At 43.7% G+C, this 15,643-nt stretch overlaps 1 protein-coding gene across 2 annotated transcripts in view; it reads right to left on the reverse strand.

Annotated features, from left to right (window-relative positions):
• The window catches only part of FBXO11 (F-box protein 11), a 68,979-nt gene extending 54,024 nt beyond the window's left edge, over positions 1-14,955 (reverse strand). For both annotated transcript variants that reach the window (XM_042051882.1, XM_042051881.1), the window contains exon 1: positions 14,522-14,955. In XM_042051882.1, the coding sequence (XP_041907816.1) occupies positions 14,522-14,633 (112 nt within the window). In that variant the 5' untranslated portion in view covers positions 14,634-14,955. The remainder of the gene's footprint in view (positions 1-14,521) is intronic.
• Positions 14,956-15,643: the final 688 nt, after the last annotated feature.

The following is a 15,643-nucleotide window of genomic DNA, read 5'->3' on the forward strand; positions in this document are numbered from 1 at the left end:
CTCTGATGTGTATCTATTGGGGAACATGGTGCCTGAGTAAAGATCAAAAGCAAGACAACTGAGCCATGGACTTGAACATCTCAAAATACAGACAATATCAGGCAAGTTCTTTATCAGAAATAATTACACTTTAAGTAATTTTGAAAGTGCCACTGAACTTCATTTTGCCACTACAAATGAGTACAATACTTCGTCAGTGCCCTTTTTGAACGGTTGTAATATTTTATTCCAAGTCATTACAACTTTATTTTTTAAATCAACTTTGAAAAGTACAGAGAACTAAATATCATTTCCTGCAAATCTGAAGCAATTATTAAAGTCAAATGTTTCTACCACATCTACAAGCAAAAAAAAAATTGCCATCAAAGATTTGCTTTCCCCTAGCAAACAATGTAATTTAGTAGGACAGATCTAAAGAAAATTTTAATTCCAGACTGTTCTCTGAGCTACAAGTAGCAACGAGGGGATGCCTCAGACATGTTCTATTGCATGTTCATAACGCTCCAACCTTAACAGCCTGGAAGCCCTACCACTTACTCCTAGACAAGACTGTGAAAGGCACAATCAACACTGTGACAGATTCTGAGACCAAACTATGGACTCATACCAGAGCAAAGTCAATAAATGCATGCTGCACATACTTCCTTTAACAATCTCCAGTCTAACGCACGGAGAAATGGAGAGAAGCAGATAAAGCACCCATATGCCAGGCACCGTCTTTTTAAAGGTCCTTTTAGGGCAGCCAGTAGCAGGTCCAAGTTAGAGCAGAACATCATCTGTACCAGTTCAGATTATCACTGAGTACTAGGAATCCATTATTTAAATTATGTTGCTTCCTACCATCTCCCCCCAGCACATCAGCTGGCTGTATGGGATGACCAAGTTACAGCAGTCAGACTTATGCAAGAGCCAGTGTAAACGCTGGACTCCCTAAGAGTTTCCAGAACCACTAAACCATTAACTCATGCCTAGTCTTGAAAAAACAAAAAAGCCAACCACCAAACAAAAAGAGAGGGAGCAGTACTTCCCCTTCTGATAAAATATTCAAAGCATTTCAAATTAAAAGCCATATATTGTTTGACTGCCAACTGCAGTGTTTTTTCCAACTACTTATTTTCCCAACAACTACCTTTTATAAACTCACACAATCTTCCTCAGATAAAATGTTACCAATGGTTTTTTTTTTCTCTTTCTGTTCACAGCAATGTGTCAATATGATCAATACCATTAGGAGCTCCCACATCCCTACTCAGAAGCCTATCATAAAGTTTCTAAAGAGCCAGTGTAAAATCTCACTGCTTAGATCTTCCACACGAGCTGTAGGCTGTCTCTCAATGCACTTCCTTCACTACTTGTGCTTTCACAATGTCACACTGCATTTTAGTATGACTGTGTAATTTTCTTGTGCCATACGTATGGTTCAGTGCACCCACAGGCACACCTATGGCTTCAAAACTGTCATGAAGTTATATCTCAAAAGCACAAAAAAAGAATCCGTAAGGGCACAGAACACAAGTTATAAGAACATTATTTATTCTCACAGAAATGCCCACTGTTCCTCTTGGGATTTTTTAAAGTTAATTGCACAAACAATTAAAACAACCCCTACTCTCTGCCTTACCCACAAATAAGGGCTCTGACTGACACACACTGGCAAATAAAGAAAAAAAAAAGTCTGCCAGGCGAAGCAAGCCTCAACCCTGCCAGCTGCCCCTCAGAATATAAGTTGTTGCCCCAATGACAGATGGCCGTACAGCTCACGTGGCACTGCAAGAGCAGCTCCAGTTTTCAGCCCAGCATAATTAAGCCAACCAACTGCAATTCCCCTTCACCTTCATATGCTGCCTTGAAAGATTAAAGCACCACCACAGCCATATTCTGAGCCATTCAGTGATCCTTGTCTCAAACAAGGATCAGCTGGGAGCACAGGACAAAGGACAACTGAGAGCAACAACTCCCAGGACACCCATCCAGATTTTAGCCTGGGACAAGCTGAGCACTAACGTAAGTCCAGAAAGAAAACAGGTATTGTGCTAAGGGACACTGTGTGGTCCACAACTATACTACCAACCACAGGAACCCAAGGACATCACGTTCAATTCTGTACTGTGCCACAGATGTGGCTCCATGATAAACCAATTTAAGAGTATAATACTGCCAGAAAGGAGAGTGCAGACCTTTTTTCACCAGCTCCCACACACAATACCCAGTGACTGTACAGGTACACGGTCATTAAAACAAAGGAAGGGAGAAGAAAACCACTGAGAAAATCTCTTTTAGTGGCCATTTGCAATTACACTGCTTAAAATATCAGTGAAACTGTGCCTACAGACTTCCCTGGTGACTTTGGGCAAGTTATGCCATTTCTTCACGTTTTCATTTCCCACTGCTGATGTCAGAACAATGGTACATCAGTACATCCCAGGTGTGCAATGATGACAGCTACAGAAATGACTGAAGGCCTGCAAGACACACAAGTTCTGCAATACAAATACCCAAATTAGTAAAACAAAGGGGATCCTTTACCAGTATCTGAAATTACTCTAGGCAATCACTACAGTCGCTGCAAGTGGTGGAATAGCAGATATTTTCCCATGCTTACTGCAACTCCAGCACAAGACCTTCAGGCAGAAGGGAAGGATTAAAGTTGAGTGCACTGATTAGTATTCTTTTTACATCGCTGAATGCTTGAACAGCTCTTTCCCAAGTAAACTCTTAGCATATACAAGAGTAAGGATTTCTGTGAAAAGATCAGTAAGTCAGGAACCTTCTGGACTAGAAACTGCTCATTAGTCTTACTCCACCCACTGCAGTGCTGTTACTAGAAATACTACAAGAGGAAACAAAGAACCACTGAATTGTTCCTCTCACTTTACAAATTAAATGTGCACACATATACACAAATCTACTCTTAAAAAAAAATTCTTATTTAATTTAAACTCTTAAGGTCATTAAGTCTACTACAGTGATTCTCTCTAAGAGAAATTTTATCTAGATGGGGAGATTTTTGCCAGCTAGGTTTGCAGGAAGGGATACTTAAGAATTGTCTCCATATATATAGTGAAAAATACCTGACAGAGGGGAGGAAGAGGCAAGCTTTGGGAGGAAATATATCGCTTTCCTGTTTTAATAAAAAAGGAGCATGGTGATTTTTTTTTAAACTGAGCAAAAAACCCAACACAAGCAGGATACCACATTTCCAAACCTTGCTCTTCTGATCCCCTTATCCTTTCTCAAACGATAGACGGATTTCAAAAGCTAGACAAAATTCATTTTCTGTAATGTATTTGGCCATTTCTGTAGTACTAATGAATTTGGGAAAATTCAAAATACGTCCCAGAAATCCTAAGGAAATCTTAACCAGGCTCAAGCAGTTTCTCCAGCCACCATAATGCACACACAGCATTCATATTACTGCAAAATATAATCTTTCTGCCAACAGGACCCTACATACATGTTACAAGAAATACATCATAGGTAATGTTTAATACTCAGTATATATATATATATATAATTTTAGTGACTACCTCTGCACCAAAACATCATAAAGATAATAAGAAATGGTCTGTTTTACTATTTAAAACTTGCTCATTATGGAAGCGGCAATTATTTCCACCATGCAAGTGACATAAAGAGTTGAAAATTTCTGCCTTTCACAGCCATTACAGCACCACTTCACCAGACTATCTGTTTGCTAATAGTGGTAGCCCAGAGGAATGCTCAGGGCCAACCTTGCTGCTAAGGAAGAAACATTGGGATGACAACTAAAGTGTATTTAGTCTGAAAAATCACTGTGCCCAACTCACTACAATTCAGGTAACGTTCTTGACTCCACACAATTGTACAACATTTCTAGATCTTACACACACGCACAAAAATACACTGGCAGCTCATAGCACTCTTTGTGATACTGGTCATTGACTCAACTGAAATAAACTAAAAACTAAGCAGTCAGTCTGCTGGGATTTACCCAAGAACATGGCTATGAATCCACTGTGAGCACCAATGGATAACAGGTATTGTTGGGTAGGCCTTTAAAAGAGAGGAGTTAAAAATCATGCTTTTTCCACACACTACCTACTTTTAACTTCCATTGTATTAATCAGCGTAAGAGCAACCCACAGAAGAGAGAATGCTCAAATCTTCAGTTTCTCAAAAAAGTTATCCAGAAACACATAGGCTGAAAAATTAAAGCGAACTGAAAACTGCTCTTGAACTGGAACACCACATACCATTGAGACTGAAATTTTCAAATAAAAATTTGTTTGAAATTAATTTTCTGTTCTTTTTCTTTTCCCCACATTTTTACAAATGTAAAGATTTCAACACTAGTATAACCAATACATTTTCCTTTAAACTTACATATTAAAGTTAGGTTGCCTGTAACAGAAAAATCCGAATAATTTCACCTCCTCTTCTTTTCTGGCATTTAAAAAACACGTTTAGAAGAGATGGGGCTGTTTAAGTAAACATTATTTCCTGTTTAGACTTTTAAAGTTAACAACCTCAGATGCTGAAGCATTATTTAGACAAAATGGGAGATCCAACATCACACTAACAGGTCCTGGGTGATCTTCAGAACAGAGCTTCATTAGAAAGACACCCACTGAACCTAGTGGGATACGCCTTTTTCAGTTACTTAAACCTTTCAAATTAAGGCAAAAATTTGACAATGACAGACACCCATACTGATACTGTCAAGTGTATCAGCAGATTATTGATCACAAGCTGCTGATCAGTAAGAAAAAATTTGGCAAGATATGAAAGGCTCTAACCTTGTTATCAAAGGCCACTTAAAGTTGCTCAAATATCACCCATTATCACAATCACACCCATTCTTCTTCTAATCATCCAGACAGCAAGAGTAGCCCAAAGCACTAATCCTCTCTCCTCCCACTGATGCTTAGCTGGCCAAACAACTCTTGTGTTGAAGGAGGTTCTCTCAACACCAATCCGAGACATGTACCTCAGAGGCTCAATTATTATAGAGCTTTGCAGAGGCTTAAAAATGGAACCAGAGGAAGTTCCAAATGGATCTCAATACAAGAAGCATTGAAATCAGATGATTTTTAAGGTCTCTTCCAACCCAACCCAGTCTTTGATTCCATGAAAAGGGGTTCTTCTGTGATGGAAAAGCCACTACTCATTTTCATATACTGCAATCGCCCTGGATCTTCAGTCCTCCAAGCTGTTAACAGATGGAGCTCAGCTGTCTCTTGTCCCTACCCATGGTCTCAACTTGGGCAGTTGCAGCCAACACAGGTCAAAATAGAGCAAATGAATATGAAACCAGAGTAAACTCTGGTTTATTTTGAATAACTGCTCTTTAAACCGTGGAAGGACGTCCAAGAAAATGGTCACAGATCTTACCACCTTCAGAGAAAGGTGATGCATCACATCGTGACGACGATTAATGTAACAACCATCTAAGAGCTGCAGTCCTTCCTTCAAGACAGCAACAATTGAAAGAAATAGTAAACATTAATTTGAGCAGCCACTACATACAATTTACATTGATGACCCAACAGCACTTGGGTCACCTTTCTGGCCTCTTGCTTTCCTAACCATCATGAAAGGCTTGTTTAGCCAAAAAAGAATTCCATTTTGTCCTCAGCTCTTAGAAGCAGCAATTGAAATCTGAAGCTTTCCTATGCTTCTGCAGCTTAATGTTCTTTCTAAAGGTATGATGACAAACTAAACTTTTGTCTAAAGGTAGGTTTACAAACTTTCCAACTATTCATTTCTCACAGGACTATATCAAGTCTGTGCCAAGACCTGTGTCTCAAATTCCAATTAAAGGCAAAAATTTACACATTTCCTCTCACTTTTCTAAGAACAAGAAGCTTGGGAACTGCAAATTTTACCCAATTAACTCCTAGAAAAAAAAACATTTATTGACCAAGTAAGAACAAAAAAATAGGGAGGATACTTTATATACGCATAGGATCAGTAATGTGGTAATTAAGTAAGAAGATTAATCTGTCTAAGAAGACAAAATGGAATACATTCAAGAGGCAGTTCTGAGTTTCTCTCTGGGAGCCTTAAGAATTCAATAAGGCAGCAAGACAGGGTGGCTGTATCAGACTACTGAAAAATATTTTCACATAAGCATTTCAGTAGTATTTTAGATTTTTAACAATTATTGATGAACCAGACTGGACTGGATTTTCTGTTGCAAAATCAAATTTCATGTAAGAACTAAGCACTACAAAGAAAATCAATTGATTTACCTTTCATGTCATTTCAGATCAAATTCAAGTGCCATTTATAGTAAATGGGAATCTTTCAGTTAGCCAGGATTTCAGTAGGCTTTGAATGAGGACATCGACAATTGTTACGGCAGTGTTAGACTTATTTCAATTACCAAGCACTGTCTGAAAGAAATCAAGGTAAAATGTACTTATTCAAAAACAAGAAAGAAGCATAACAAGATACTGTGAAATAAACAACTTGTCTGTCGTGTTTCAAAATGCACTAATAAAGCTTTGTATGTTCTGCTAAAGAAAAACACACCTGGCAGTTGTAACATCTGACTGATTTCAGGGTAGCATTTCTGTAGGATTTATTTCTTCACCAAGGTATGGTCTCAAAACAGCAACAATACAGGAAATTGTGAAGTACTCATCCTGCTGTTGTACAGATAACGCCAAACTAGCTGAGAGACAGAAACTGCATTACAGTTTTAGCCAAGGCTCTCCAACAGGTCTAACAATCCACATGGAGAAGGGAGTGCCTTGCAAGAGCATAATGAAAGAGGGTCAAGCTAACTCAAATTACCTTCCATTTGCCACAGGCTAAGAGCATACACATGAACAATTACTGTGAATCAGATACCACAGATCAGCTGACATATGGTAACTTCTCATCCTACAATAACCTGCCCAAACACAAAGATAGCTTGAAATTTAGACCTGCTGTAGAGCTACAACTCTCCCCTATTCAGAAAGCAAGACACTAAACCCCTGAACCTTTGCTTCTGGATGTGTAAGCTGAAAACAAGCAACAGAAGAGAACCCACAAATGAGAGCCCTTAAGGTAAACAGGCTGTTTCCAAATACTATGGACTGGGATCACCAAAAGGAAATAGTTACTGTAACATGACCTATTCATGCTAACCAGCCCTTCGGTATAAAAGCATGCACACAGCATGATGACCATGAGACTGCAAATTCAGCTCTTCTGCTGGTGTGGCCAGTGGTTATTTAAAATAAGTACACGAATTCAAAGTACAGTTGTTGATTTGGCCTGGTTGCCGTGCAATGGCAATTCAAAGCAGGACAAAACCCAAGCTTTTGCTTCCTACTCTTATTCCCAGGAGTGCTTATTTCTCTATGCTGTGTGTACCCACCAAGCTCAATGCAGTCAATCAGTGCAGAAAAAGTGACTAAAAGCTTTATACGCTCTACCAGCACTAGACTGGCACTCACATGATACAGCTGAATCAGTTTTTTGGAACACAGAACTGGTTGAGCAAGAAGATAAACACTACTATTATTTTGATACTGGAATACCAGTGATATCCGGTATGTATGGGAAGCATATCTCTCTACAGGCTTCTATGGAATAACCTACATAGAATCAAGAAGGTACAGCTGCTCAACAGAAACAAACCTAGGAGCCTGAGTGACAAGGTTTCCAGGCAGAGCTCAACTATGCAGCAGTTTGAGCTCCCCGAACAAAGCAGTGCCTGAACTCTCACATATAAGACATCAGAGGGACCTGACAAACCTGGCAACGGAATGGAAACTGCAGGTTTCTGTTACAACGAACAGTAGGTTTCATTGTACGTCCCACAGCACGGAGCAGAGCACAGAGCCCCAGCAGCATTGCAACGGCTCCTCTTAAATACAGGACTGGCATCAAGAGGTGGGAAAGGCTCCAGTCCCACACGACAGCCAAGCTGATCTAAGGGTGACCTGTGAGGGCAAGGGCCAGTCCCACTGATCTCAAATTCCCTAACGGCACCCACCCAACCCTGCAGTTAGATAGCTCCAACAGCTAAACCAGCAGGTAACTACTCGGAGTGTTTTGGAGGCTTAGTTTCCATGGTGATATGGTTCAGGGAGCTAAGAGTGTCAAAGCAAGGCAAAGGCTAAGAGCATGGAGTTAGAAGCAGGAGTACCAGGACAACCCTTTTCTCTAACAAACAGGCTCTACAATTACTTAGTTCTCTTGTAAAAATGCAACTGAAGGAAGTATCTCAGAGGAGAGCACAAAAAATAGTCCCCAAAAGCCTACTGAAAGAACTCCATGTTTTATAAGTATTCATTGCTCATCTATGTCCTCCCAGCTTCTACCCACAGATGAATAATAATTTTAAGAACAGGCAGCAGAATAATCAAGAAAACTGTTACTGAGAGGAATCACAATAACCACCATTCAAGCTATCTTTTAAGATGGATTCCAGATTCATAGATTTTAATAACCTCAAGAAAAGTTCACTAAACTTTCTAACAGGAAGTACAATGCACATAATAGAAGATGACTCCAGAGCATCTTCTTTACTTAGGAACCCACATCTAGAACTTACTCTTTTCTTCTACAAAAATTTAAAAGTAGTAATATACTATAAAAGCAAAATTTTGATGTTTTGTAATTTCACCGCATGTTTTACTTTACTTTCTTTCCTTCTCCCCTCCTTGGCCCCTGTTTCACAAAAACAAAAGAACTCAGACTAAAATCCTAAGTTATGTTCAGATACTACAGCTTAGTACCATGAACAAGAATCACCAGGTTTTACCCCCCTTCCAATCCAAGTGCTGAATGCAGAAACACCACATAAGTAAGAAACAAAAACAAATTTGAAAACACGATGGGATTAGGTAATAACAAAGTCAACTGAACAAACCTTCCATTTTCTCAATTCCTGTTAGTTCAGTCACTTCACCTCTGCTTTTGTTGTCCATATGTTGCACAGCTCTGGTTTAATTTTCCTATTGTATCTACTGTAATGTGTAAGACTAAATAGATTTAATCACTAACCAACACAATTTAGAAATCTTACAGAAGCACACTACCTCCTCTTCCTAGCAGACCAAATAGTTTACAGGCATAGCCTGCAAGAGGAAGTTTAAGTGTTGCTACAGGTGATGCACGTTAACAATGCACCTGGCACATCCTCCTTCCAATTACACCAGGGATCCAGAAGAGAGTGTGGGCCAAAGGAGCTGTTCTGGCTGCTGCAGCAGCACTCCCCGGGATGCCACCCCTGCGTGCGTGCTCAGTGCGCCGAGCAAACATGTGGCACAGCAGTGGCTCTGTACGGGTGCTGCACGTTCAGCACTTGTGAGGCACACCAGGCTCACCAAACTGCTGAGGGAGCTGCCCATGGAAAGCAGGCTGCCAGCCTGACCTTCCCAGGCAGCTGCTGGGCTGACAGAGCGTTCCTAGTGCTCCAATTCTATGCATATACATCAAAGCCTCAGATCCAGTGCACAGAATGTTTATTTATGCTCAACAAATGAGATGCTTCATGCCTGCACACCTGCAGTAAAAGCTTGACATACATCGCACAGCTTTGGTCTACTCTAATTGTGATTGTCCTAGGAAGCACCAGAGCAAGGAAGGGATGCAGAGCATAACCTTCCCCCAAAGCACAAAGATATAAAATAGACCCACGGAGGAGACTCCATTATCTCTTAAAACACTGAGCTCCAAGTTTTTGTAACACAGAAAGTAAAAAAAAATTTGGTATGTCTGGGAAACTGTAACTAATGTTAATAGTCTTATGATTGACTAAAATATACCAAAACTATAAGCAATGAACGCTACTGTGCATGCCAAGAACAAATACATTTGATTTGGATTTCTCCAAATGAAATAGAAAGCTTTAGCATAGGTTTAGGCCCTTGTTGTACATGAAGGACAACAGAGGTAGGCATATATTCCTCTGTACTCATAATGCAGAATGAGGCTTTGGGAAACAAAAGTTGTACTTGAAGAACCAAGTTTACAGATTCTAAACTGTAAGGTAGACTTTGGAAACTTTTCATTGCAAAAACAAATTACATTTCTGTATGTGTATATATCTTTTCCCAGCTCAAGACTCACTTTCAAGAAACAGAGAAAAGCCTTAACTAGATTTCTTTCCACATGGACCAACCGATGCCCAACTTGACTTCTTGCCCTAAGGGACAACCCCACAAAAACTGAAACCCATTTAGGTGCTTTGATGCAAGTCTGTGCATTTGCTTCAGAATAATAAGAGCAATTTAATTCAGTTACTGCTACTGCCCTGCACTCGCCAAATAAGCCTTTTGGTGCACATACTAAAAAAAAAAAAATCATATATAATCATGCACATGCTTACACACATACACTTGAAATAGAGCCAGATAAAAGACTCCTTACCATTCCTGAGGTATTTATCTCAACATTACAGAATTCAAATGTTGTGAGCAAGGACTCTACTAGAGCTGAGTTTCTACATGTTTGTTTTACACAGCCTAACCTACTCTTTTTCCCAGTACGTCAAGCCCTCATGTCCCCTATACAGACAAATGACTAATTCAATTACCTTGTGTGCTGACAGGCCAGCTGGTTGCTGCTTCTTGGCATGGGTAGAGAGGGCGAGTTATAAATGTCTTTCCCTCATTGTCTTCATCCTCTGCCCAGCCAACAGTTTCCACAAAACTTAACTTCACACCCCTTTGTCAACTTGGTTGAAATGAGCTAACAAGTTCAGAAGTTGCAGAGTGACACACAGACTGTATGGGTGTATGTATCTTGTTTTCACTGGCAAATAGATTGGGGCGAGGAGGGGAAGCAAACTTGCAAGGTAGGTTTACAGGCTGCATCTATTAAATTTGCCTCAGCTCCGAAAGTATTGACCCAGCTTAACCCAATCTAAATTGGAGCTGCCACAGTCCCACCACACCCACAGGCGTTCAGTGCTATCCCTTCCCTTGTAGCAGTACTGGTGCCAAAAATCAACCTGGGAAAAAAAAAGGCAGCTAGCGTTTGGCGCAGGCAGCTCCGGAGCCAGCTCCCTGCCTTGTCACATGGACACCGCCACCACGTAACAGCAGCGCGCAGCACTGAGGCAGATGCAGCTGCCACAGCGCTACACGCTGGGTACTTATCGGCACACAGGAGCCCATCCTACGAGCGCTTAATTCTGGACATGCAGCTCAGAACCTCATTAGTACCATATCCAGTGATGTGCTGGTTTTACAGAGGCACATATGCACTAATGGAGTTATTTTGAGAAGAACAGAAACAAGAAAAAAATATTCATATGATAGCTCTGAGGTTGACAATTTCAGCTGCACTCTGGACAGGATCTTTTTGTTTTTTAAAATAAGTGTCTAACCTTGTCTTCTTCCTAAAACTAGCCAAATCTATACGCTCAAGGGAGAAAAAACCAGCACTACAAGCAAACGTGAATATTTAAACACAGACATCACCCAGTCCAGATTTCTTTTTGGGTAGACCTTTGTCCTAAAGAAAATAAAAAGACACATCTATTCTATATCCTTCATGCAGAATTACAAAACCACTGGTGACTGGGGAGATATCAGGAGGGAGAAGGTAAAACAGAAGTAGCATAGTGTAGCCAGAGTGGCTAATTTAGATGGAGGGAGGTGTGAACAGCAGAGCATAAGGCAGAACATCTTGGGAAGTATATCCCGATGACATCTTATCTTGGCTGTACAATACAGTGGGTCTGGGGGAGAAAACATTTTTATCTGCAATCATTTATGATTTCCCTTCCCCACTAATCAGAACACAGGTACACAGGTATTGTTTATCAATGTATAATATAGACAGTACAGTTATATATTCACTAGAGTTATTTCTACTACAAACATAAAATGAGAATCGCTTCAGTACAACGCACAGCTTTGTACAATTTTTAAATTCTTTTAAGGAACCTCTGAGGGAGGATTTTTATAAAAGCATTTTTTCCCAGTGATCTATTTATTAACAAGAGGTGTCATAACTTGATTTTTACCCAGTAGTGAACATGTAACAGCTGTTACTCAGTTGTAAAACACTGTCTACTTACACAGCATTAAATAATAAATAAAGCTCAAGACCTACTACACGTTTTACTAAGCAATCTAATGATATGAAACAAGAAGTTCCAAAGATTAACTGTGAGCTGTATTATCAACTCTGTCCCATGATATCTGTGCTTATAAATACACTGCTGTAATAGGAAGGAGGAAAGAAATTAACAATAACAAAAAATAATTTTCGTTCAGTCACAGCTGCACTCACAGTATCCAGTAAGAGTTTTTTAAAACAAATTTAAATCTGAGTTCAATAGAAACCCTTTCCTAATAACTTATACTGATTCTTTTGTACAGCCTTTTTTAGGATGACCTACATTGCTTGGGAATAAAGGTGAAAAAAGTCAACACTGATTTGCATGTCATAGTCTTACCCCAGTATATTGGCTTTTAATTTAGTAGCATTATTCATCAGCCTTTACTGCAATAGCCCTGCACAAAGCGATCAAAGTCACAGGTAAAACTGAAATTATCTCCCAGATATAGTGTATCAGACCCTGGAAGTCCTGAGATAGAACAGAAACTGCACTAGAGACACCCCAAATGTAGATGGAACACTAATGACAAAAAAAACCTTAATGCTGTTGATACATTTTTGGATAAGCAAGACCTAGCACAACTGACCTTCAAAAATGCAAGGAAAAACCTAGCAGTGATCCATACAGAACAGTAATTTCCACAAACTGTGGAACTTGATTTTGTTATAATTTCATCACTGAGTGGTCAACAGCACAGAACAATAAAAAAAAAAAAAAAAAAAATTAGGTGAATCCAGAGCTCCAGAAATGTCAGAGTAATACAAATACATTGCAGCCTCACATTTTAATAGAGAAAGTTTCTGCCTGTATCTTTAGCAAATTAATACCATATGAACAGGGGCAGTCCAATGTAAAACTGAATAATCACTGCATTTAATCCATAAGCACATCATTCTGGATGCCTTTTAGAAGTTGTGTTTTCATCTGTTTAAAAGGCAAAGTAAACCATGGGGCTGAAAAAAAATCTATATTCTGCATACGGAACATCGATGATGAAAACCCTCAGTGTGTATCTTTGAGGGGAAGAAGTTCTTTTTGTTGTTGTTGTTTTTCATTTTTTTCTGTGTTGTTGTTTTTCTTTTAAATGTCAGTATACCAGAGAAGTAATTTTAATTATATAATTACTGAAGATTTTGGAAGGTTTACACAAGACCCATAATTGGGCATAAGACATCACATCCTCTGGTTATATACACAGCAATCTGGTCTGGGTAACATTCTTTGCTCTGACCAATGTGTGCGAGGGGGGGCGGGGGAAGGAAGGGGAGGGGGAGGAATGAAGAATTAAAAATACTTCCTCAGATTAAATTTTCTTTACTTCATTTACTTAAAATGTTTTGATTGCATAAAATCTACTGAAATATTTATCACGACGCATCTCCGTAGTTAAAATACCTTGTTCTCAATGTGATATCCTAGATATTCAAACAAAAGACATTCAGCTGACAATGAAGCCTTTTTTCTTTTTTTTTTTTTAATTTTAAAAAGGCATTTGTACACCTAAGACCGCACCACAGATCAGTCTCCTTTATCACGCCGGAGTTGTGACAGGTAATGCATAAAAAATTAAAATCCAATCCACCAGATAAGACATGCAAAATGTCTCCTCCAATCCCACCCCCATCTCGCCTTCAAAAAAAAAAAAGCCCAGCCACCACCAGCCCTGCACATTCGGAGCACACGCACAGCGGCACCCCCAGAGCCACCACTGGGGCGACAGTGACAGGGCCGAACGGCCGCCACCCCCGAGCCCCCCCGCACCCCGCTCCGGCCTCCATGAGGGGCGAATCCCACCTCGCCGCTTCCTCATGCCCTCACACAATGGTGCTTTCCCCCATTAGCTCCGAATTGTCAACATTTTCACGCTAGGCCCCGGCCGGGCAGGGCTGAGGCGCAGACGGCCGGAGCCCCCGCTCCGCTCCAGGGGCTCGGGGGCGGTGTGGCCGGGGGGGATCAATGGCCGATGGGCCGCGGCCCCCCCGCCGGCGCTGGAGCCGGAGCCCGAACTGCGCAGCAGGCGCGGCGCGGCGGGCCCGGCCCCGCGGAGCCTCGGCCAGACCCGGGGCCGCCGCCCCCCGGACACCATTTCGGGGAAGGTGCCGCCGCAAGTCGCCCGGCACCACCTCCCCCCGCTCCGCAGCCCCCCGGGCGCTCTCCCCCCGCACCCCTCGGGGGCCCGGCCCACCGCTCCCCGCGGGGAGGCACCGGTGTTGCCGGGGGGCGAGGGCGGCTCGCCCGCTCGCGGTCCCCGGGGACGGGGCGGGGGCTCGGGGGGGTGTCCTGTCCCGAGGGGCCGCGGGCAATCGGCTCCCCCCTCCCCGGCCGGGGAAGGGGCCGAGCCCCCGCCTCCCCCCGAGCCGTGGCAGAGCCCGAGCCAAACAAAGCGCGGCCTGAGCGGGAGCCAAGGGTGAAGCAGCCTGGGCTTTTCCTGCCGGTCCCCGCGCAGGGCGGGCCCCGAGCCCGGCTTACCCCGATCCCCGGCGGCGGCGGCGGCGTTGTTCCTCTCCTGCTGCTGCTGCTGCACCGGGCGCGGCCTGGACACTCGCCTGGGTCTCCTGTTGGCGGCTCGGACCGAGTTCATTTGCCGGCTCGTGTGGGCGGCGGGAGGGGAGGGGGGGAATCCTCCGGCAACCGGTGCCTCGGCGGGGACGGGGGCGCTCGGAGGGAGCCCCGGGGCGGCCGCCTCGCAGGCGCGGGCAGCAGGGAAGGGCGGGGGGGAAATCTCCGGGCGCGGGTCCCGCCGCCGCTGCCGGCTCGCTCGAAGGCAGAGGAGCCGCCGGCTCTCCCAGCGCTGCTGTGGGGGACGATGGCGCCGCGCCCCCCCGTCCCGGCCCCCGGCGATCCCGCGGTCCTGCCCGGCTCAGGCCCGTCGCTGCTCCGTGGCAGGAGGAGCCATTGACACCGCCAGGGACGCGCTCGCGAGCGGGCGGCCGTTGGGCGGCCGCGCTCCGCCAATCGCGGCGCCCCACACAAACGGCCGGCGCCGGCACGGCCAATCCGTGCTGCCGTACTATCGGTGCGCGGGTTGGGGAGGGGCGGGCGGGCGGTGCGGCGCGGGGTGGGGCGGCACGGTGCCTATAAAAGGCCGGGGCCGCGCATGCGGGGCGGCAATGGCGGTGCTGGGGTTCGGCTGTGGCGGCGGCGGCGGCGGCGCCCGTGGGGAGCCGGGCCTGGGGCAGCCCGGAAGCTGCCGGGACCGCCCGCAGCAGACGGGGAGCGGAGGGGCCCGGCAGGCTCCGCTCAGGCCGTGTGTGATGAGGGGGAGAAAGAGGGGGCGTCTGGCGGAGGTGCCTTGTTGTGGTGCCGTGCGCCCTGGTAACCCTGCCTTGGCTGGGATTAGCCGTGCTGCGGGTGCCCGCTCGTTTCGGTTTCCTCGCTGGTTGTTAACCATTTTTTCCCCTCTGGCTTTCTGTATGTTCCTTGGCCGGCGTGCACGCTCGTGTTTGTGCCACCTTTTGCTGATACAACGATATGCTCTTTATTTGGGGCTGTAGACAGTGAATGAGGCTTTTCCTCTATTATATTTGTTGTGTTGGTGCTCAGCTGATGGCCTCAGAGCAGGGAAAAAAGTAAACGAAGTTAGCTGTGGTC

This window comes from Corvus kubaryi, unplaced genomic scaffold (genome assembly GCF_017639235.1).
Source record: "Corvus kubaryi isolate FWS band 111438036 unplaced genomic scaffold, C.kubaryi_AGA036_p1.0 76, whole genome shotgun sequence".
Lineage (NCBI taxonomy): Eukaryota > Metazoa > Chordata > Aves > Passeriformes > Corvidae > Corvus > Corvus kubaryi.